This window comes from Dromiciops gliroides, chromosome 1, assembly GCF_019393635.1.
Source record: "Dromiciops gliroides isolate mDroGli1 chromosome 1, mDroGli1.pri, whole genome shotgun sequence".
NCBI classification, from domain to species: domain Eukaryota; kingdom Metazoa; phylum Chordata; class Mammalia; order Microbiotheria; family Microbiotheriidae; genus Dromiciops; species Dromiciops gliroides.
The window spans coordinates 60,985,781-61,010,313 of NC_057861.1; the positions used below are offsets into that span (position 1 = coordinate 60,985,781).

Consider the following 24,533-nt stretch of genomic DNA (forward strand, 5'->3'; position numbering starts at 1 on the left):
CTGAATAAGAATCCCCTCTACAGCATACCCAGGAATTGATTTGTTTAAAGATGTCTATTGCGTGGGAACTCGTGACTTTATGAGGAATCTCATTCTTCTTTTGGGTAGCTCTGGTTGAGCTCCAATTGGCCTCCCTCCAACTCCCCCTCATTGTTTTGCTCTTTGGGGTGAAGTAAGACATGTCTGATCCCTCCTCAGTTCATTGGGTACCATGTCTCTCCTACTTGTGTGAGGCTGGCCAAGTCATTTCACCTCTCTCAGGGTGTTTATCTTAACTCTAAAAGGAAGGGTTTGGAGAAGATGACTCCCAAAGCCCCTTGCAGTTCCAAATCTATGACCCTAAGCGTTCACTTCTCCACTCCCACTTCCTTCAACAGATCCTCCTAATGCAGGAATTTGAGGTCTGGCACCTTCCTCTGGACATCATTCAGCTTATTTATGTCTTCCTAAAATGATGCTTAGAGCAAAACTCCAGAGAAGAGTAGGGCTACCTCATCCCTCATACTGGACACTCTGGTTCTCTTAATGCAGTCTAAGGCTGTATTAGCTTTTTTGGTCCTCTCTCTTCCCATCTTTCTTCCTCTCAAGCCTCCCCACCTCCCAAAGCAGGTAGGCAACCAAAGAGTAGAACAGCAACCCATCTCCTTTGGGACAGAGGTTTTGCAGGGTTCAAACTCAATTCAAGCCATTACCAATTCATGATGTAGGAGAAACATCCCAAGTTTGGAAGTGAAGAGATATGAGTTAGTCTTGGCCCTACTGATAACTTGTTGGTGACCTAAGGTAAGTTATTTTCCCTGTTTGGTCCTCAGTTTCCTTATCTGAAAATTTTTAGGGGGGATACTAGATGATCACTGTGGGTGCCTTTTATCTCTGATATTCTGTCTTCTGTGTTCAAAGATCTCTGCCAGGTCTAACATTCTTAGAGTCTAATGACTATCTCTGTGCCCTTCCAGAAACTGGAGGGACATTCAATGTGTCTGTTATTTCCTCCCCCTCCCCGAGCATCTTGTGTATGGCTGATACAGCAGTTAGGAGGGGAAAAGGAAGAGAGGAGAGGAGAGAAGAATAGTAGCTGCTAAGGCTTAGCCAGAGCATGACAACAGAAAGACATCTCCCTCCCCACCCCTTTCTCACCAGCGAGGCTTCCTGCCTGCTTACAGGAGAGAGGCCAAGGATCAGGGGTGGGCGGGGGAATCCTGGTCCCCCAGAGTCAGTCCCCCTCCTTTCCTCCCTCCCCCTCTGCTTACACGTGAGTGCAGGGACAGCCCGGATCACTCCGTGGCTTCCCATTCTCATCTTCTTCCTCGGAGCTGCCCTCCTCCTCGCAGCTCAGCCATCTCCAGGGCAGTAAGTCCTCAGCTCTGCCACTGCTCAGTCTTTCCCATCTGGTCCATTCCCGCCAACTCCCTGAGGCTGTGAACAGCCTATCTGGGAAGCTGCAGCACAGCTACATCTGGGCTGAGGCTGCTCCCAGGGCACCGGGTGAGTCTGATCCATCCTGGGTTCTGTGAAATCCCACCCTGGGCTCTCAGGCTTTGGGAGATGGGAGGATGGGGAAGGACCCGGGTATGCACATGGGCACACCGACTTCCCACCTCCCTGCTCCCGACTCTCGGTCTGTTCCTCAGTCTGGGTCTGTCTGTGTCCTCACTCCCATATTGGTGGTCCGGTCTCTGTGCCTGTTTTCCCATGTCCGCGTCTGTGTTCTCATCTCTGTGTATATGTCCTTGTATCTTGGTTCCCATTCCTGTGCCTGCATCTTCATCTTCATGTTCATATCCCCTTTTCTAAGTCCATCCTACAGGGACACCTCCCCCATTTCTGTGCTCACATATCCATTCCTTTGTCCTTATGTCATGGCTGTGTTCCTATCTTTGCATCCCCATCTGTGAGTCCATCTCTAGATCTGTGTTCCCTCTTTGTGTCTCTGTACTGTGTCTCCATCCACATGCTTCATGTTATTATCCCTCTCTCCCTGGCTTGGTGTCTGTGTCCTCATCACTGTGCCTATGTCTCCCTCCCTCATGGCCAAGTCCTCATCTCCATGTCTATGTCTGTATGCACACCTCTTTTTCTGTGTCTCCATTTCTATGTCCATAGCCCCAGCTCTATGTGGGTGTATGTTCCCCCCCCCCCTCTCTCTCTCTCTCTCTCTCCCTCCCTCCCTATCTAATCAATCCCCTCTCTCTCTATGTCTCCATCCCCATCTCTGTCCTTATCTCCATGTCCCTATTTTCAGTTGTGTCAATGTCCCCCATTTCATTCCCTGGGTCCTTCTCTCTCTGTCCATGTCCCTACAACTACAGCTCTATTTCCTTATTCCCATGTTCATGTGCCCATCTTTTTCAGCCTTTTACCCATTTATATGTCATTTCCATCTCTCTAAACAATGCCCCTGTGTATGGAATCCTAGCTCTGTGAGCCTGTCTCTATCTCATTCTGTGTGTTTGTCTTTCCGTCTTGTCTCCAACCCATTCTATATATCCTTATCTTCATGTCTATGTCTATCTCTCCAGACATATCCATGTCTCTATGATTCTTTTGCCATTTTGGTGTCTATCTTTGTCCCCATCCTTTCTCCATATCTGTATTCCTCCTTGGTTTTTCCATCCCAAAGTCCATTCTTCTTATCTCTGCCTTCATGTACCTGTCTCCGTGTCCATGCCCTTGTCCTGGTGTCCCTGCCCATCTCTGCCTCTGTTTCTCTTCTCCTCGTACATTTGCCTGTGCCTGGGGCTCTCTATTTGAAGGAAATTCTTGGGGCCCATAGAGGGCAGCAGTCTTAAATAGTTGATATTGCTAGTGGCTAAAGGGGTTGGATGCCTGAGGGCTGGGGGGAGGGGATGTGCCTGAAAGTATATGTCTGGGGGAGAGAGTGAATTCAGAATGCCTTAGGGGCCCCAAGGACTGACCAGATCTGTATATTCCAATCCCGAGAGACTTTATTCTGGGCATTTAGACCTGAATTTAGAAATCCTTCAATCCAATCCTCTCAATTTACAGATAAAGAAACAGAAGCTTGGAGAGGGAAAGTGAATTGCCCAAGGTCACATAGGTGTAAGTAGCAGAGCTGGAAGTGAAACCCATATCCATATCATAATTTTATCATAATGGACTTTCTGTTTTCTCAACCTAGCTGACCAAGAGAAAGCCCCTCCCCCAGAGGAAAGCGGACATTGAGGAAAGGAGCCTTTGGGAAAGTTTTGGTGCATGTGAGGAAATTCTGACTCATCCTGGAGGTGTATGGGCCTAATAGGTTTGCTGTTTCAGGGTCTTCCTCCATCCCATGAGTCCTGTAGGTTGTAACTTTTCCTCCTCTTTCTCCAATTTCCTTGAACTTCTCCCAACTCATGCACCTTAAGTTTCTCACCTTCACTGGTCCTTTAAAGTCAAAGATCTGCAATTTCATAGAAATGGGAAATGCTTTTACTAAGGCAGATTGGAAACTGCCTATAATTTAGCAGACAAAAATTAAGTGGGTATTAGAGAATTGCTTGAGACTCAGAAAGGTAAAGCAATTTGCCCACAGCTACACAGCTAGCAAACGTCAGAGGCGAGTGACAGAAACTCCAATCTCTCAGATTATAAATCTAGCGTTTTGCTATGCCATGCCACCCAACAGGACAAGTTGATAAAATACTTTAACAGAGAGAAAATAACTGGCTCCTTATGTGGGAGTAATTTGAGAATCAACTCTCTGTAAAGCCAGCTCAAAGACTAATTAGAGCAAAAGTCAGAATTAATATTAATTAGAATAAAGGATAAAGATGAGAAGATACTACTTTTAATTCTAGTAGCTTTAATAGCCCCACTTTAAGCAAGTGGTTGAGTCCCTGAAATAGAAAATGGTCATAAGTAAAGACACTGACTCTATTACCATTTCTTCTTTCTTTCTTTCTTTCTTTCTTTCTTTCTTTCTTTCTTTCTTTCTTTCTTTCTTTCTTTCTTTCTTTCTTTCTTTCTTTCCTTCTTTCCTTCCTTCCTTCCTTCCTTCCTTCCTTCCTTCCTTCCTTCCTTCCTTCCTTCCTTCCTTCCTTCCTTCCTTCCTTCCTTCCTTCCTTCCTTCCTTCCTTCCTTCCTTCTTCTTCTTTCTTTCTTTCTTTCTTTCTTTCTTTCTTTCTTGGTGAGGCAATTGGGGTTAAGTGACTTGCCCAGGGTCACACAGCTAGTGTCAAGTGTCTGAGGCTGGATTTGAACTCAGGTCCTCCTGAATCCAGGGCCGGTGCTCTATCCACTGCACCACCTAGCTGCCCCTCTATTACCATTTCTTAGAGAACTGGCTTCCTCTTATTTTTAAACTTATTTTAAAAAATATTTTGATAATTGTATTCCAGTGTAATTGGTATCCTTTGTAATCCTAGGTATCTTATTTTACTTATTTAAAAACATGATTCTGAGAAGGCGTCCATAAGGTTTCCACAGATTAACAAAGGGGCCTATGATAGAAAAAGGTTACAACAGTCACCACCAGGAGAAATCCAAAGGAAACATAAAACTGCCTCTGACAAGAAATGTTTCATCAATTTAGCAATCCCACAGGCATGGTAGCCATGAGCAAAAGAGATTTAAGAATATCAAATTTTTTTTTTTGCAGGGCAATGAGGGTTAAGTGACTTGACCAGGGTCACACAGCTAGTAAGTGTTAAGTGTCTGAGGTCAAATATGAACTCTGGTCCTTCTGAATCCAGGACTGGTGCTTTATCCACTGCGCCACCTAGCTGCCCCAAGAATATCAACTTTTAAAAAACATTATGGAGGGGGCAGCTAGGTGGCGCAGTGGATAAAGCACCAGTCCTGGATTCAGAAGGACCAGAGTTCAAATAATTGTATTTCAGTGTAATTGGTTTTCCTTGTAATCCTATATATATATTATTTTATTTATTTAAAAGTGTGATTCTGAGAAGGCATCCTTGGGTTTCCACAAACTAACAAAGGGGTCCATGATAGAAAAAGGTTATGAATCTCTGTCCTAGAGTTCTCTTTGCTAACACCAGAGACTTTTCTGATGCAGGTGATAATATCACCATTTCCATACATATTTCTCGACTTGAAAAAGAACTCCCTGTGATTCAAGTTAGTAGGCTCATGCAGGATTCTGCAGAGCTAGGTAGTTCATCTCACCCTACTAGCCACGCCCACCTCAACCTTGCAAATTGAGTCTTAGCCTAGAGTTTCTCATAGGTGCATACACCGTTATGTGCACCTAACATCCATATGTGGAGGAGCTTAATGAACTTCTTTCCATGTTGTCCCCCCTTGTTCTCATTTCTTTCCCCACTCTCTCCACCTCCTTACCTTTTCTGCCCTCCTTTCAGCCCCTTGCTCTTTTTTTCCCCAGAGCTGGGGCTCCCTGTGTGCTTTCCCTCCAAAGTCTCCACAGGCCTGAACACTGGTTCTAAGGATGAGTAGCCACGCCAATAGCCTCTTCCTGAGGGAAAGTGTTTCCCAACGCCTTGGGAGGCAGAGTTGGCTACAAGGGTTTCAGGACTCCATGCAACAGCGTGCTGCCCGAACCCGTCTGCAAATTCAAACTATGAACCGGGAGCGAGTATTTCGCTTCCTTCGGAGAAATGCCTTCATCCTTCTCACAGTCAGTGCTGTGGTCATAGGTAAGCATGGGGTAGTGGGTGTGTATTGGATGAATGGTCTTTTAGAGCAAAGTGTTTGTTAATGGGGTTTGGGAAGCGGTTCAGTCTGGGCCATGGTTGTGAATTCTAGAAAACAGACCATCTCCATGCCCTCAATACATATATATGGGTTTCAGAAGAGGTCTTGTCCTTTGTTATTGTGTTTTTTTTTTAAAGTGAGGCAATTGGGGTTAAGTGACTTACCCAAGGTCACACAGCTAGTAAGTGTCAAGTGTCTGAGGCCGGATTTGAACTCAGGTCCTCCTGACTCCAGGGCTGGTGCTCTATCCACCATGCCACCTAGCTGCCCCCTGAAGAGGTCTTGTCAAAGGCTATCCCATTGATAGACTGTGGCTTGGTTAGTTTCCTTTAAGCAGAGCCCCCTACAGATGCCCCTCAGCTTCTTATCCAGGAGATCCAGGAGCCCTCACTACTTTTGTTTCTCACTTTCTTCTTGGCCCCTAGGCATCAGCCTTGCCTTTGCCCTGCGCCCTTATCAACTGACCTATCGACAGATTAAGTACTTCTCTTTTCCGGGAGAGCTGTTGATGAGGATGTTGCAAATGTTGGTGTTACCCCTCATTGTCTCCAGTCTAATCACAGGTAAGAAGTTCCTAGATCCACCTCCAAAACTATCACTCCTTTTCCATTATCCCACATCCTGAGATATTGTCTTGGCTCATAACTGTATATAAATACCCACCACCTTGATCCAGATCATTTGAGTCCAGAGTCATTGCTGACCTAGAGTAAGACCATGGAGCCTAAAGCCATTTTTCTGTTTAGGGACTCAAGCTTTCCTGTTCAAATCTTGACCCACACCAACTACTCAGACCAACTAGCCCTGACTCTTTGATGGAAGAGCCAAACCCCAGGCTCCTATGGCTCTAACAAGTCACTTCTTTGTTTCTTCCCACATATGCTCATTAGTGAGGTTATGAGAGCATTTATGGGCCAGATTTTTTAAAGGGGATCAATGAAAGAATGCTTGACTTTGGAAATACAGCCATGTTATGGGGGCAAGAAGTCAAAATAGAGTCTTCTTGTGCCAGAAGAAAATACCTACTTCCTAGATCAAGGAGTATACCAAGGCATACTTTGGGCAACAGGAGAGCTGGAAGAGGAGAGCGGAAGTCTAGGGATAGGAGTGAATGATAATAGTGATGGAGAAGTGGAAGGTCAGGCAGTAATGATAGGGATAGGTGAAGGTGAGAGAACCAGTGGAAAAGAAATATAGCTGGAGGGCAGGCTAGTAGGTCAGGTGAGCACTGGTTAGGAGTAAGGAGAGCCAATGAAGCAGGAATGGACTGGGGTTTGAGGAGTCCAGTGGGATTTGGATAAGGGGTAGGAATAGAGTTGTTGGGATAGGAAGGAGGCATGGGTGAGGGAAAGGGAGTCAATGAAAGAATGGTATTAATGGTGGGTGGACTAGGGGGAAGTTAAGTAGGTGACACAAAGAGGAATCGATCTGTTGGAGAAGGTGGGGCAAAGGGCTGACCTTTGTGGCTTCTCCCAGGTATGGCATCTCTGGATAACAAGGCTTCAGGGCGGATGGGTATGCGGGCTGCTGTTTACTACATGGTGACAACAGTCATTGCGGTCTTCATTGGCATCCTCATGGTCACTATCATCCACCCTGGGAAAGGATCCAAGGAAGGATTGCACCGAGAGGGCCGCATTGAATCTATCCCTACAGCTGATGCCTTCATGGACCTTGTCAGGTTACTCTTCTTCTTTATTCCTGTCAGATGCAGAAACACTCCCCTCCCTATCCTGCAACATCAGCAGGCACGTGTCTCTTTCCTTCTTTCTTCATTGCCAGTCGACCTCATACGTTGGGACACTAGTCTCCATGCTGTCCCTTGGGTTTCCTCATTTCACGAGGGAGTCATTTCCTCCAGCCTACTGTAAATACCTTGAGGGCAATGACTGAGTCTGATGTTTCTCAGCAGCAAGCGTGAGGCTTAACACATGTAGTGTTCCATGAATACTTTCTGCTTAACTGATGATTTGATTCTACTCTCTTTGTGACTCTGGGCAAGTGACTTCACCTTTCTGAGTCTCAAATTGCCTCATTTCCAAGGTAGGATAATAATAGGTTCACTACATATGTCTCTGGAAGACCAGTTCACATGGTTCTAATCAAGTTTTCCCTCATATTGAGCTGAAATCTGTCACTTTTCAACTGGCTCTTAATTCTAACCTTAAGACAAGAGCAAGTTCAACCCTATATCCATATAACAGTTTTTCAGATACTTAAAGAAAGCTATCATGTCCATCTCCACCCCTTTGCAGCTCGAGGTAAGAGACTTTGTGGGATGGAGCACATGACTAGAATATGGTGATGGGAGGGCATACCTAATTTTAAAAGAATAGAATAAGGAAAAAGAAAGACCTACTAGTCCAAGAACTCAGTTTTTTGTTTTTACAGGGGAAAATGTGATACGATTTCCCCAATGTTGCATAAGTAGTTAATGGCAATCTCAGGCCCAGAACCCAGATCTCACAAGTCATTTACAGAAAGTGTGTCAATGGATCTGGGATCTTGTTGGTGTGGGTACTCCATCGCTGTAGATCATAACCCACCCACACTTTCTCCTCTTGTGTGATTCTTGTGTTTATTTTCCCATAAATCCACCACAGGTCCACCCAGCATGCTACGGGGCTCCTTCCAGGTTGTTTGGCATTGCATGTATATCAACAAAGCTTGTTGAGTGTCCATCAGATATCCCTTGCTCTGGGTCCATGAGATTGTGAGCTCCTTGAAGAGGTAGGTTGGTGCAATCTATGACCTTGAGAGTAGGACTAGTTTATTTTTTGCCCTTGTTTGTATCCTTAGCACTTAAAATACTGCATGGCACGTAGTAAACATTTAATAAATACTTGTTGACTGGCTGGCTGACTGGCATGACCACCACACTTTCTTATGACATTCTTTGCAATGCATTTCCTGTGAATTTCCTCATGGGTAATACCTTGTACCTAATTTTTGACTACTATGTATTGAAAAAAGACCCTTTGGGTGACTTGCATCTTTAATTCTTTGTATATTATAGTTTTCAATGAATCAAAGCCATGCAATGTCACCAGAAGAATTTTTTAAAATGAGCTTTGTTTTCTGAAGAAGTTTGTAGTTGTCAAAAACATCTCCCCAAAAACAATCCATCTAATCTTCTTCCTTTTTTCAATACTATGTTTGGCTCATTGTCCACTCATGGTGACTGTCCAAGGTCTATGTTTTGATACACCAGATCTGTGGGTTGTGTATACAGTTGTATATCATACTCTGGACAACAGTCATTCTTCATCCTCTTGGTTTTCCTGTGTGAATGGTTAGGAGACTGGCATTACAAGATTTCTTAGCTTCATCTAATTCAATCCTCTCATTTTACATATGAGGAAACTGTGAAGTGAAATTGTTTGGCCCAAGCTTACACAGGTTGTAAGTAGCAGAAGCAGGATTTGAACCCAAATTTTCTGACTCTAAAAGCAGATGTTGTCATCAAGGAGTTTACAACTGAGTCTCTGAGTAGTCAAATGACTTGCCCATGGCCCCATAACTAGAGGGTGGTGGAGCTTGAACCTTAAATCCAAGTATTGTGAATATTTTATTTTTAAAAAGTGTTTTATTGATGCTTTAAAACTCTTTCTATCACTTACCAATTCCTTCCCTGTCCCCCAACTCGTAGAACCCTCCTTCAGAACAACGAAGTCTTCTGGCTATCTGAGTCCAGTTCCCTATTGATTATATTCTTTGAATTAATACAGAGGCAGATGTATATTGAGATGAAGGTGAGGGCAGATTGCAAAGGATTGCTGTGCTGTGAAAACAGGAAGGATGGGAAAGTAATGGACTGGGAAGATCCTGTTAAGGATACCTGGGGCAACCTGCTGGAGGGAGTTGGGGAATGGAAAAGCTATTTAAACAGCCAGGATGCTGCTATTCAGGGCCCGTTGTGTGGTTGGAGACTATGACCCTCACATGTCAGACATGGCTGCAGCGAGCAATTTTGGCATTGGGACAAGGATCATGAAATGCCCTAAAATCAGCTATTAAAGACAAATTCAGTTGAAGGGGAGAAGAGAGAGATGCAGAGACACCACCCAGTGGAGGTGGGGAGCAGGGATGGACCAGTCCATGAAAGAGCTCACCTAGGTTTCCATGTTTCCCATATAGTAGCTTCCTGTTTATTCTTGCTAACTATGTACTAAACACAGTTGTTTCTACACTGCTGATGAAATGCAGATGCTATCAGCATACTCTAAATTTTGGTGCTCTGGGGGTTAAAGCCCCACTCACCTCAGTGTTGTAAGAGCTGTGAAATCAGGGCTGCTAGGTTCTTGGCTTTCCTGTGACATTGTCCACAGCTCAAGGAATGTAGACAATGGAGATGACTCAAGGTTGGTTGTTAACCTGTGGGGTCATGGAAGGATGTGTGTGTGTGTGTGTGTGTGTGTGTGTGCGTGCGCGCGCGCACATTTGTGGATGGTGGGGTAGAGACACATGAATCTTAGTGGTCCTTATATGGGGATAAATACTGAAATAGCTGACCAGTGGTGCCAACATGGTCTTCATGAGGTCAAGGAGACTTAGGACCTAGATGAGATCATTGGATTTGGTAGTAAGGATGCCACTAGTAACCTTGGAAAGAATATTTTCAGTAGAGTGGGGGACTGAAGCTAAAGTACAGAGTTTTAAGAAGGGAGGTAGATGAGAGACAGTGGGTTAGGCTTCAGATTCAGAGAAGATAACAGCACAAAAGATATTTTTCTGTTGACCCACAAAGGATCAATATGGTAGGAAGGCTTTTATTTTGGTTTCCATTTATGCCCCACTCCCACCCCACCCCCATACAACACATGGGAGGACTGAGTATATTTGAAAATAGAAGGAAAAGAGACTGTTTTGAAGGAGAAATTGAGGCTTCTATTGAGAGAAGGGATAAATGTTCAGAGCATTGTCTTTTGATAAGGGCCAAGTTGTGTCCTAGTAGGTGAATGGTTGACATGGAGTCAAGAGGTAGGTTGGTACAATCTATGACCTTGAGGAATAATATAGTTGAGATCTTTAATGGTTTATCAAGTGTTCATGGGGGGAACTGAGAATAAGTATAGGAGATGAAGAGGAAAGAGAGGCAGAAGGTGTCTCCCGTAGAACTGGTAAATAAGTCATTGCAGGGGAAAAGATCAGATTTTATTTGTCTTTGGTCTCTTTCCATCCCTACTACTTCAACTGAAGGCAGAAAACATGGTGGAAAGAGCACTAGAATTGGAATAAGAAGCAGTGGATTAGAATTCTTATTCTATCAGCTGGGTGATCCGGGGGCAGTCATTTTCTCTGTCTGAGTTTCAGGGTTTTTTTTTACCTATGAAATGATGGGGTTGGATTGGGTGATAAATAAGATCTCCAGCTTCTGTGTTCTAAGCTTTGTTCTAAGCTGTGTCTTACCTTTCTGCACTTCCTTCCATTTGTGCTTTTTTTTTTTTGTGCTAAGGTCCTGTCCACGTTTAAGGTTCTATGTTTTGTGGCCATACTACTCCTTATGTTTTAGCCTTACTGTCTTCCCACTCCTGGTTCTTTGCAGGAATATGTTCCCACCCAATCTTGTGGAAGCCTGCTTCAAACAGGTGAGGGAGGAGGGTTTTGTTCATGAGTATAAGGGGTGGGTGGAAGGATGGTGGTCAGAGGGTCCAGGGATGGGAGGGAAGGAAAGAGGTCCTTCTAAGGATTGGTCATCAGTTCCTAGGAAGGACCTGTGTAGGTAAACAGACCCCTCTATTAACCAAATGTCCAAGCTAGGATCTAGAGAGGGTCTCCTGTGCAAGGACCTCCCAGAGGGTAACATAAAGCCTCTGGGTTGAGGGAATATTGAAACACAGAAGCTCAAAATTTGAAGAGACCACAGAAGACATTTGGTTCATCTTGTTCTTGGTGGTGGGTGAGGCTTGATCTTTCTGATTTCAGTTCAAGACACAGTACAGCACCAGGGTGGTGACCAGGACTGTCATGAAGATGGAAAACAGGACAGGATTGGATATCTCCCCTTCGCCTCTTTCCCTGATGGACAACGGAACTAGTGTCTTGGACAATGTTACCCGTGCCCTTGGTACCCTACAGGAGGTACTGAGTTTTGAGGAGACCGTACCTGTGCCTGGCTCAGCTAGTGGCATCAATGCTCTGGGCTTAGTGGTATTCTCGGTCAGTTTTGGCCTGGTCACGGGCAGCATGAAGCAAAAGGGCCATGCCCTGAAGGTATTCTTCAACAGCCTCAATGAAGCCATCATGAGACTTGTTGGTGTCATTATCTGGTGAGTTGATCCTATGAGTTTGAGATGGAAGGGGTGAGGGCTCAGAGCTGGATGGGAAGGACTGAAGTTGCTAAAAGGGGTCAATCAATTAATACAGGCAGTGTGCTGAGGCTGGGGATACAAAAAGAGAAAAAAGACACTGCCCTCAAAGAGGTTACAATCTAATGGGGGAGAAAATCCGTGTTTCTCTCTCTCTCTCTCTCTCTCTCTCTCTCTCTCTCTCTCTCTCTCTCTCTCTCTCTCTCTCTCTCTCTCTCTCTCTCTCTCTCTCTCTCTCTCTCTCTCTCTCTCACACACACACACACACACAGAGCAAGTCAAAGACAAGATTAATAGGAAATAACACAGGGAAGGCACTAGAATTAAGAGGAGTTGGGAAAGGTTTCCTATAGAAAATGGGATTTTAGTTGAGACTTAAAGGAAGTTACGGAAGTTAGGTGGAGTTGAGGAGGGAGAACATTCCAGGCATGGAGGAAGGCAAAAGAAAATGCTTGGAAATGAGAGATGGAATATCTTGTCCGTGAAACAGCCAGGAGGCCAGTGTCACTGGATTAAAGAGTAAGTAAGGTGTAAGAAGCCTGGAAAGGTAGGAGGCGGGGGAGGGGGGGGTGCTAAATTATGAAGGGCTCTGAACACTAAACATATTAAGAGACCAGTCAGAGAGGAGAGAGTCACAAGTTGGGGGAGGGGAGAGACTTGGAGGTGGGACTTAAGGTAGGGTGTAGGGAAGCTAGTTATGGAGAAAAGCCACAGGCTAGACATCTGTCAGAAGAGGAGAGTCATGAAGATGTATGATTCAGATTGGGAGAGGGTTGTAGGGGGAGGAAGGATAAAGTCAGTAGGATGGTAGTTAAGGGAGGGAAGAGACTGGTTAAGGACTAGTGAGCTCCATTCCCTGGAAATATGGCACCAGTATTTGTCATGGTGTAGTGAAGACAATGGGAGCTGGGGGCTTTGGGGAATAAATGAGTTGAATAGATTTGAAGCTTATACATTGTACAGCAAATTATCAGGCAAAGGCTCTTGAAATTCCCAAAGCCATGATAAAAGCACGAGGAGTTCTTGAGAAGACAGTCACAGAGTGCTTCTCCAGGTTCCATCTTGAATCCAGGGTTTAAAATGTGAATATAATGATCCTCTAATAGTTGACAAAATAATCAAAATTGGCTCATGCTTTCATCTCACATTAAGTCTTGTATCCTTCCCAACTTCATGTGACCCAAAGGAATACAGACTTTCTTTAAATAGTATATTTACAGAATGGAATAAAAATGTAAAAGATAAAAAATACAAAATGGAATTTAGTATAGTAGAAACATTTCATTTTAAGTCAAAGGATCTGGGTTCAAATTCTGACCTCCATTCTGCCACTACCTGTGTGACCTCTCTGAGCTTCAGTTTCCTTGTCTGTAAAATGAGGGGATTGAACTAGGTGGTTACTGAAGTTCTTTCTTGCTCTTTCTATATTCCTCTGATCCAAATGTAACCCAAAATGTGAGACATGATTTGGTATAGGAGTTTGTGGGCAGAAGAAAGAGTCTTGGCTTTAGGATTAGGGGATCTGGATTCAGATCTTGCTTCTGTTCCATAATTATGAGCTGTGTGACTCTGAGCAAATCTCTTAAACTCCCAAAAAATTACTTTCCTCCACTGTAATGAGGAGGAAATGAGGATAATGAGGCCCCATCAGCCCTCCAGAATTGTTGCCAGGACTTAGTAAAACCATCAAACTCTATAGAAATGAAACCCATCATTATTGTACTTTAAAAAATTTGATCCAAGAGTTTTGCTGATTTAGACAGTTTTTCCCTATGCTGAGGCCCCCACCACATGTGTGCACATTGGAGACAAGCAAGCAGCACCATGTATTAGAAAAAAAAATCATTTAAAGTCCAGGGATCTGGGTACAAATCCTATCTTAGTCACTTACTCCCTGTGTAACTTTGGGCAAGTCCCTTACTTTTTTGTGCTTCAGTTTCTCTATCTGTAAGAGGAGGGGATTTGATTAGATGATCTTTTCAAGATCTGAATATGAGAAAGAAAACCATTAAACAAACCATATGCTTCCTGCGGTTGTGATTGGAAATAGCTTCTAGAAGCACAATTTCTGTATGGGCCACTAGAGGGTGATCTAAGTCCAAGTAACTATCTGGGAGGTGCTCTAAAGTCCAAACCTCCGGCTTATGTACTTGTACAGCTTGATTTCCTTACTTGGACCTCTGGACAAGGACTGCGGAGCACCCTTAGCCTTCCAGTGATTGTCTAGGTTCTATCATGGCTCATCGAATACAGGATTTAAAATGTAAAGAAAATTGTCAAACTATATTTCATAAAATTTTCAAAATTGGCTCACACTCCCATTTTCCATTAAGATTCTTATCTCTTCCCCAACTTCATATGACCTAAAGAAACACATATTTGTGTTGCAGAGTACATTTACTGAAAGGAATAAAAACAGAAAAGAGACATAATTAAAACTCCAGACCAAATCTTTCACTTTGGCAAAGACCTGAAATCCTTGCCCCCAAAGACGATCCCAACAGTCTTCTGCTAAGTATTCCCAGAATTCATTTGAAGAGATTGTATTCTTGCCCTCCACTTTCACAGCAAATGGGAAAAGGAGGGAATCCTTTTACCAGCCAACTCCTGATCCTTCTTAGCTGATTGCCAGGTCAACATCCTCTGCTCCCAGGAATTCCCAGAAAACTTCCACAAACTCAAGTGTCAGTCTCTGTCCATGAGACATCTCCAGCTGGCTCACTGAGTGCCCTCATCTTGGCTCCTACTGCCCTGCCCTAATCAATAGGCTGAGCCACCACCATCTGCCCCACTGCAAGCTTGAGGACCAAAGTACCTGGCATTCTTGGTCACTTACCCTACTTGCCCACTTGGCCATTGAGCAGTCTCCTCCCTTTATTTTATTCCATGCAACAGGAGATAACTTTTCAGACACTCTAGAAGGCCATTTGATTAGGTTTTATGTTAATAGTTCCTGACAATTTGCTTCCAGACTCATGAAGTTCGTATTCTTGTATGGTACCTAATGGATGCAGGGGAACGTTCAGGGGTAGGGGAACCTAAGCTGTTTCAAACCCAGCTTACATTGACGAATGTTTCAGCAGTCTCCTTCTGTACAAATGCACTCTTTTCATGAGATTTACAACTGGAAAGGGACCTTCACTTTCATCTATTTCAGTGGTTCTTCACCATTTTTGTATGCCATGGATCTCATTGGCAGTCTGGTGAAGGGGATTATACAGGGAGTATGGTAGGAGCATTACTAGTCTCAGAGAGAATGGGCTTGGCTAGGCAGGGCAAAGAAGAAAGGGAGAGGAAGTCAAGGGGGAAGGGAGAGGGAACCAGGTTTCTCACTCTGTTACTGTAGCAGATAATAGGCAGTGTGAGTTGGGTGCCTTTGAAGGCTGACCCTGGCTCTAAGGCAGTAAAGATGCCTTGGCAGGAGCAGAGATGTTTGGTTTTTTGTTTGTTTGTTTTTTTGCAGGGCAATTGGGGTTAAGTGACTTGCCCAGGGTCACACAGCTAGTAAGTGTTAAGTGTCTGAGGTCGGATTTGAACTCAGGTCCTTCTGAATCCAGGGTTGGTGCTCTATCCACTGCGCCACTTAGCTGCCCCGGCAGGAGCAGAGATGTTAAAGGAGGCAGGACCATTCATTTTGATGCCATGGGATCAACATTGACTGCCCCAGGATTCAGCCCAAATCTTTTAGCTGAAAGATTGTAAAGCTCTCCCTCCACTTGTAGAACGGGGGGGGGGGGGGGGAAGGAAGAAGAGTAATGGATACCTGCATGCCTGAGATAGCAGAGGTCCAGACCTGGGTGAAGATAGTATAGGTGAATCACTATAGGAATCAGTGCTCTTGGCTTTGGGTCCTGGGGAGCTGGACTAACCCAAAGAAGAAGATTTGGCCTTGGGTAGGGGTGAATACCAGGAGCTTTCTGACACAATATGCTTTGGTCTGGGACCCAGGTATGCTCCTGTGGGCATCCTCTTCCTCATTGCTGGGAAGATCCTAGAGATGGAGGACACAGCTGTGGTTGGTGGACAACTGGGCATGTACACACTGACTGTCATCGTGGGCCTGCTCATTCATGCTGGGGGTGTCCTCCCCCTCCTCTACTTCCTCATCACACACAAGAATCCCTTCCCCTTCATCGCTGGTATGCTGCAGGCCCTCATCACGGCCATGGGCACTTCCTCCAGGTACTGACTCCCCAGCCATGGGCCCCTCCTCCACCTTCAGCTCAGCCCAAGTCCCCTTTCCATCTGCCCCTTCTAGTTATCTGGGAGCCCTCTTCAAACCTCTCCCCAGAATCCCCAGTGATTTGATCCTCTATCCCCAACCAAAGGTGGAATTTCATACCAAATTTTGAGTGCCACATTTAGGGAATTCATTGACAAATTGGAATTAGCCTAGAAGAGGAGGCCCAGGATGGCAAGAGTATCGGAGACCACAAGAATAGTAACAGTCTATACAAAAATAGCCTTACCTCACAAGTATGTGTGTATGTATGTATGTATGTATATGTATGTGTGTCTATGTGTGTAGTGCTTTAAGGATTATAAAGCATTTTCTTGACAATGTCCATATCAGCTGGGCAGCAAGAGTATTACTATGTTCATTTTTACAGATGAGGAAACTGAGAGTCAGAAAAGTTCATTGACTTGCTAAATATCAGAGCAGGGATTGGAACCCATGTTTCCTGATTCCAAGTCCAAGACTAATTCCACCATATGCCCTGGCTCTCATACCCTTCTTCTTCTCCTGCTCTTTATCTGGTCACTCAGACTCCAACACCCACTTCCCTCCCAATACCCTCTCACGCACCTTCCAGAGGACATGAGATATTTTCAAAAGTTTTATTTGTAAGGAAAATCTCTCCTCAAGTCCTCTTGTTATGCCTCACTGTGGTGTGGTGGTGACCAAATCCTCACCACTCTGGCAGGTCTGTATAGCAGAGAACCAGTCTAGTAAAGGGTGGTAAAGTCCATTGCCAGAAGGTTGGCCCTGGGAGGATGAATTATGATCATGTATTTTTGGCCATAGCCAAATGAGTTCTGTATAGCAGAGATAGGAAGAAATACATACAAATAGGTGAAGCCATAGGGCTCATATCACCTTAGAACCCCAAGTTCACAGAAAGAGTCCTGTATTTCTTTCTTTTTTTTTTTTAGTGAGGCAATTTTGGGGTTAAGTGACTTGCCCAGGGTCACACAGCTAGTAAGTGTTAAGTGTCTGAGGTCAGATTTGAACTCAGGTACTCCTGAATTCAGGGCCAGTGCTCTATCCACTGCGCCACCTAGCTGCCCCTCCTGTATTTCTTCCTAGGGTCAAAGGAAAAGACTCCCAGGGCCCCCACTCTTAGGGAACTTGCGCAATAGCTTAGGCTCAATGGACTCTTGGGCTTTATAGGAGATACCATTTAGGTCATAGCTATGGGACTATTAGGAGAGTCTTAGATTCAAATCTTGTCTCAACTGCTGACCTGCTGTGTAACCTTGGAAAAGTCTCTTCCTCTGCCAAGGCCTCAGTTTTCCTACTTGCAGAATGAGTGTGGACTCAAAGATGTTTAAGATTCTTTCCATATCTTTTTTTTTTTTTTTGGGTGAGGCAATTGGGGTTAAGTGACTTGCCCAGGGTCACACAGCTAGTAAGTGTTAAGTGTCTGAGGCCGGATTTGAACTCAGGTCCTCCTGAATCCAGGGCCGGTGCTCAATCCACTGCGCCACCTAGCCGCCCCAAGATTCTTTCCATCTCAAATATTTTGAGCTCTTAGAATTATATGGCCCCATTAAGGAGCCAATCACTTATGGATTTGGGTACCTGGAATCCTACAGTGTTAGTTATCTTTGATTTTCTCTCACCACCTTTTTCCATTCCCCAACCCCTCCTGAGCTCTCAAAATCCCTCCACATGCCCCCCAAGTCTATCCTTTCTAGACAGTCTTCACCTCCACTTTCCTCAGAACCTTGCCCCAAAGAAGAGCTAAAATAATTTTGCTAAAGTGATGAGATCATTTGTGCTGTCCTGTCCAGGTAATACATCATCCTTTAGATTGGGGGCTTTTCAGAGCCAAAGAGAATTGTGGGATCTGGGGCTTCAGAAAGCAATGAGGGAGATCTCTCTGGGGTGTGGGATGTTTCCCCTTCATTCATAATATACTGGTGACTTCATGCTTCACCTGCACAAAGGGCTAGCTCAGCCTCCCTGCTGGCCTTTAAAGTATTTTCGTCATTTTCAAACTGAGCCTATAAGATTAAAAGTGTGCTTTCTCAAAGACAGAGAGCCTGGGCTTTTATTCTTTTGTTGGCCCACAGCCCTCCAAGGCATTCTATGGCCCCTCCTGGGAGGTGCCCATGAAATGCTCCTGGAGTCCTATCTCCCCAGCTCAGCAACTCTGCCCATCACCTTCCGATGCTTGGAGGAGAACCTTGGTGTGGATAGACGCATCACCAGGTTTGTGCTGCCTGTGGGGGCAACCATCAACATGGATGGCACTGCCCTCTATGAAGCCTTGGCAGCTATCTTCATAGCCCAGGTCAACAATTATGAACTCAATCTTGGACAGATCACCACCATCAGGTGAGTACCAACATTGGTGCTGTGCTTGGCACGAAGGAGAGGCTTCATTCAGTGGTGGGGGTGAGGGTATGGAATGAATAGAAAATGGATGGGGCTGTGAGAAGAGAGAATGTCTTTACTGACTGATCATGGGAGGGCATGGGGTAGAAATGAAGTTGGGCTGAATGATGGGAAAAGGAAGAGAGGATTCAGTGAGTGATAGGATATTGAGGGGATAAGATTGAGAGGATTCACTCATTGGGTATAGGGAAAAGGGATGAGGTAGAGATAAAAGGATTCATTGTTTTGCTGTGGTGGTGAAGGGAAGAAGTGAATTATGGGGAGCCCAGAGAGGAGAGGTGGCATGAAAATGTGTAGTAACCACACATTTCTGGGCAGGCCTCATAAAGTCTTCCTTTGTATCTTGCCAGGGTTTTGACTGTCCAGGCTCTTTACAACTTCAGGAGTCAATTTGATTAATTCTTGGGTTCTGGGAGACTGCTTTCTACTCCAATGAGACTGGTTCATAAACCAGATGCCATATGATTAACTCACACTGAGAAATAAAGGAACCTGGGGAGGCTGAGCAGAATGTTCATATTAGCTGCTCAGAATTCCTTTCACAGTTCAAAATCCCAGGATCTCAGGACTGGAGGGACCATTAGAAGGCATCTATGTAGGGCAACCTTTGGCCCAATTCTGGATTCTCTTCTCCAACAGCCTTGACAAGTGGCCATCTAGCATCTGCTTAAATACCCCCAGGGACCAAGTGGCACACTGCCTCAGGAGACAGCCAATTTCCACTTGCTGGACAGCTCTAACTCTTAGAAAGCCATTCTATATCTTGATCCAAATCTGGCTCCCCTTCAACTTAAATCTGTTGCTTATACTGTTTTTTGCTACCTAAGCCAAAACCAAGCCAGTCCATTATATTTCACATGATAATTATCTTTCTGCCACAAGAGTGATCTTGCTTGGGTATGAGTTAGATTAGATACCCTCCAGAGTCCCACCCAACTCTGAGATTCTGTGAAACCATAAACAGCTCCCACCAAGGGAAAAGAGGTCTCAAATGCACAGAACAGGTGACCAATGAATGTTTTTTTGGCTCATTGTGTTATTTGTTGTTCACGAACATGTCATTCCCAGAAAACTGACATCTCTCTTCATCCTTTCCTTTTTCTTCCTGCTTTCTCTCCTTCTATGTACCCTTGGACCTGCCTCCGGCAGCATCACAGCCACAGCAGCCAGCATAGGGGCCGCAGGCATTCCCCAGGCTGGCCTTGTTACCATGGTCATTGTGCTTACATCAGTCGGGCTCCCAACTGAGGACATCACACTCATCATAGCTGTGGACTGGTTCTTGTAAGTACATGCCAGGGGTGGCATATGGCTGTCCTCATGTGTTGCCTTTTGCTCTTAAGGAGTCTCCTGCTCCCATTTCACCAGTTTCATGGAATGTCAGGATTGGAAGAGCCCTTAAAACTGCCAACATGAAAAGTCAGAGCTTGGCATTAGGGACAATAGGGAAGGAAATTAAGACCAAAGGAGGGATAACAACTTGCTCAAGATTACAGAGTGATTTGGGACATGCAGCTTCTATTTTTAGCTCAATGACTACATAATTGATTTTTTCCCCGTGTTCCTAGGAGCAGAATACTCCCTGTAAGTGCTCCTAGGAGAGGGGCAACCTAGGCTTGTTTCCCTGCCCCCTCCCAACTTTTGCTATCCCTTCAGACCTCATGCCCTCTCCCAATCTATGGATTTTCCTATCGATCTTCTCCTCTCTTCCCCCAGAGACCGCCTCCGAACTACCACTAATGTTCTGGGAGACTCAGTTGGTGCTGCCATCATTGAGCATCTGTCTCGGAAGGAGCTGGAGCTGCAGGATGCTGAGCTAAGCCTCCCAAGCCTTGGAAAATCTTATCAACTCATCGCCCAGGAGAAGGGAGCCAATAGAGCTCGGGGAGGCAATGAAAGCAACATGTGAATGACTGATGGGTTCCCAGGCTAGAGCCAGAGTCAAACTGCCCATAGCTGGAGGACCTAGAGACCCATGTCAGAAGGGTTCCTGGCCTGTCTGGCTTTGAGCCCAAAGGCACCAGCTGCTCAGCCCTACCTGGATCCTGTAGAAGAAAAAAAATGAAAGTTTATACAAGGCTTCAGTTCCTTCTCAGTGTGTTGGGAGTTAATGTCATAGCCTGGGCACATGGGGGTGATATGGCTATGGATAACAAACAGAGCCCATCCTAGGAGCGGGGGAGGGAAGGAGTTGCCCCTGTCCAAATGTTCCCTAGGGGTAGAGGGGGAAAGGAAAGTCTCTGTCTCTATGCTTCTGGAGCAGGGAGGGGAGGAGAAGCCCTTGTGCCTGTGTTCCCAGGGAGGAAAGAGAAAGGGAAGGTGACAAAGCACCTCCTGAGAGGCTAGGAGGAGGGGGAGGGAGACTAAGCAACAGTCCCTGGTCCAGGGTTTCTTGGGAAGAGTGAGGGGAGAGAAAGGTATGAGGAATGGTCTTTGTTTCTCTGCTTGAGGACCCAGGCCTTCTGCTGGGACAGACTCCCCTTCCCCTAGTCTTGGTCCCAAGTAAATCTCCACCTCCCCCTGTGTTCTTTTCTTCATTCCCCATAATCTATAACCTTCAAATGTAAGGTGAAGCCCTCCAGCAAAAAGATCACTCATTTGGTCATAGTCTGAATCCTGTGTCCCTTCCTTATGCTTCCTGCCACAGATCCCAAAGACCCCTCTCTTGGCTTTCAAAGCATCTTAGAATGGAAGCCATCCAGCCCAACTTGTACTTGAATAAGAGTTCTCTCTTTTATCACCTAACTTCCTAGTTTCTTCCCTTGCCTCCCATCCCTCCCAAGTTTCTCAGAATTTGCAGTAGGATAAAGGGGTCTTTGGGAGAAGAAAGAGCCTTGGGGTTATACTTTCAGGGGAAATAAAATGCTATATAGGATCACAGAGTTAGAGCTGGAAGGGATATTAGAGGTCACCTGGTCCAAACCTCACATGTAAAGGTATGAATATTGCTCCTCATGCTAGAGACACCTTTCTTCCATGGACCCTACAAGTGGGCAGGACTAGGATAACAACTGCTCAGAGCCAACACATGGTAGTTTGAGTTTGAGGTATTCTAGTCTCCACACCTCTCGTACATATGAAAATCCTGAATCCCAGTCTGGTTAGTGCCCAGGCTCCATCATGTCTTCTTTGGTTTAGGCCAATGTTTTTCAAATGTGAGACCCTTTCAGGGGGTCTATGAGGTAAAAACTATTTTCATAATAATACTGACATTTTAATTTCTAATTTGATGAAAATGTATGGTACAACCCACCAAAAACTCAAGCTCTTTAGGGTTCTCAATAGTTTTGAAGTGTGAAAAAGTTTCCTGAGGTCAAAAAGCTTAAAAACTACTGGTCTAGGCTTTAACTTAATGTGTGGTATTTTATAACTTTATAAAAACCTTATCCCACTAAGATTCTTATCTCCTTCCCAATTTTATGTGAGCCAAAGGATTACATACTCACAGTGTAGGGTAGAACCCATTTACTGAATAGTATCAGAAAGAAAAACCAGAATATTAAAATTCTTCCACCACTGACAAATGGCTGCAGCAGTAAGGCCTGAAGGCTACAAATTTGCCCTCAGTCCCATTCTTCAGCCAGGTGTTCTAGGTATACCTGGATTACCTTCAAAGAAGTACTTTCTGGCATACTAGTTTTAAAGTCCATGGAGGCAGGGGAAAGAAAAAGAATTGTCCCACCAGCCTTTACTCCTGCTTCCTAAAGAAGGCAACCAGAAGATCCAAAGTTGAGAGTCATCTTGGTATTCTACCAGGGAGGCTATTATTTCTTTCCATACTATCACTCCAGTTTCCCCTTCAGCATGCTGTCATATGCATTCTCTTGTTGGAGCTCTCCTAGTGTGTTGGCCAAGCAAACAGCCATGACAGTTCCAAAGCTGCTAGCTCTGATCCACAGAAACTCAGGAGGGCTGGATGACTTCCCCCGCTCCCCCTGAAGCAAGTCCCTTCTCTCTATGATGCATCCCTTTCAGTTGTGTTGGCCACCATTTCCAAAGAGCAGTTACAGGGTCATAGGCTTAGAGCTGGAAAGGACCCCAAAGGCTATTTAGTCCAATCCCTCATCTTACAGGGAAGGAAACCAAGACCCACACAGGTCAAGTGACTTGCCAAAGTGTGCCCAGGTTGTAAATGATTATTAGAGTTGGGGTTTGAACTCTGACTCCAGAGGAAGTGTTCATTCCACTATACCACACTGTCCCTTTGTTTTAAATTCCCCTCTGCTTCTGCAACTGCATCATAGGTAAAACCTGAGCAATTTTGACTCAGACCCATGGCATTTCTTAATCTCTCTGGCACCTGGAGATGGCAAAATAATTGCAGGGGAGGAAAGCCCAATGGTTTCAAAATCCAGGGTATGTACAGATGAGGAAACCATGACTCAGAGATGTTAAGGTTGCATAGGTGACCATAAGCAGCCTAGGTTGCTGAACCTAGGTCATCTGATCGTACACCCTATCCCCTATCTACTGTACCTATTTGCTAATTCTTAGAACTTTTAATAATGACAATAAAAGCAACAGCAGCAATAGCTAGCATGGATATAGCTCTTTAAAGTTTTCAAAGTACTCAACAAATGTTGTCTCATGTTAATCCTCACAACAACCCTGAGAGGGAGGTGCTATTATGACCCCCCCCCCCATTTTAGAGTTGAGAAAACTGAGGCAGATAGAGGTTAAATGACTTTCCCAGGGTCACACAGCTAATAATTGACCAAGGTCAGATTTGCATTCAGGTCTTCCTTATTCTAAGTCCAGTACTCTATCCACAAAACTCAAGTTCTCACCTAGAAAGCAGGGGACTCAAATTAAACAAACACTTACTGTGTGCCTACCATGCACAGAGCCTTTTGTACTTGGCACCAAGGAAATAAATAAATTTTAAAAATTAAAAGATATAGACCATACAGCTGGGGAATGGGGGTGTGTGTGCAGCATACACAACAGAGAAGTTATGCTAATACACAAAAAACAAAACAAAGCAATGGAACTAATTCAGTTTACATAGATTCTAGGGAGGAGAATTTGGCACAGTGTCTCAGACTATTTTTTTTTTAGACAAGATGACAAAATGTAGACTTGATAATACACAATTACATAGATTGAGAACTGCATAAATGGTCAGATTCTGAGTAGACTTTAATGATTTCCTGGTCAGCAGGAGGTCTTTAGTGAGCTGTCCTAGGGAATCTATTATAGACCCTGGATCATTTAACATGTTTATTAATGATTTGGATAAAGGTCATCAAATTTTCAGATGACAGAAAACTGGGAAGGATAGGAAAAAATTGTATGATAAAGTTGGGATGTAAAAAGATTTTTACAATCTAGAGCATTGGGCTGAATCTGCTAAGATGAAATCCAATAGGCATAAATGTAAAGTCTTACACTTGGGTTCAAAATTTCAACTTCCAAGAACATGATGGCTGGTCAGATAGCAGTTGTTATGAAAGACCTTAAATATTCAGCAGTAAGATGTGGCAACTGCCAAGGTTTATATAATTTTGGATTGCATTAAGAGAGCTGTAAATTACTGGAATAAGGAGGTGAGCATCTCTGTGTACTCTGTCATCATCAGGCCTCATCGGGAGTATTGTGTTCCATTCTGGACACCATGGTACCAGAAAGACATTGACAAGTTGTAGAGCAGTGTTAAAGACTAAAATCCTAGCTATTCTGTCTAAAATATCTAATGAGCGGTTGCCAATAAATTATAAGCTTTAGCAAGAGTTAGACTTTTAAGCATTTAAGGAGAATAAGAATTTGGTGAAGAGAAAGAGAAAGGCCTAGCTTCATCTATCTATTAAAGGGAGAGAGCATTCCTAGCTCCTCTCTCTGCCAGAGTCCACATGAAAGAGCATGAGTCAGAGCGCCAGGCTCCCCCTTATTCCTCCCACAAGCAAACGTCACTTCCTGACACCAAAGAAAAGACT

General features: G+C 44.5%; 1 protein-coding gene across 5 annotated transcripts; it reads left to right on the forward strand.

The window, feature by feature from the left end:
• Positions 1-665: 665 nt before the first annotated feature.
• Positions 666-23,695, forward strand: SLC1A6 (solute carrier family 1 member 6). 5 transcript variants are annotated; one of them, XM_043977660.1, is made up of 11 exons: positions 1,103-1,485; positions 3,007-3,060; positions 5,319-5,612; positions 6,096-6,233; positions 7,147-7,351; positions 11,216-11,258; positions 11,596-11,939; positions 15,927-16,160; positions 18,346-18,540; positions 19,750-19,884; positions 20,317-23,695. In XM_043977660.1, the coding sequence occupies exons 3-11, from the start codon at positions 5,405-5,407 to the stop codon at positions 20,507-20,509; spliced, it is 1,695 nt and encodes a 564-aa protein (XP_043833595.1). In that variant the 5' UTR covers positions 1,103-1,485; positions 3,007-3,060; positions 5,319-5,404; the 3' UTR covers positions 20,510-23,695. The 5 variants fall into 5 exon arrangements, with proteins under 5 accessions (XP_043833596.1, XP_043833595.1, XP_043833598.1 ...); XM_043977663.1 differs by having other exon boundaries at positions 5,342-5,612; XM_043977661.1 differs by lacking the exons at positions 1,103-1,485; positions 3,007-3,060 and adding an exon at positions 666-783.
• The last annotated feature ends 838 nt before the right edge of the window (positions 23,696-24,533 follow it).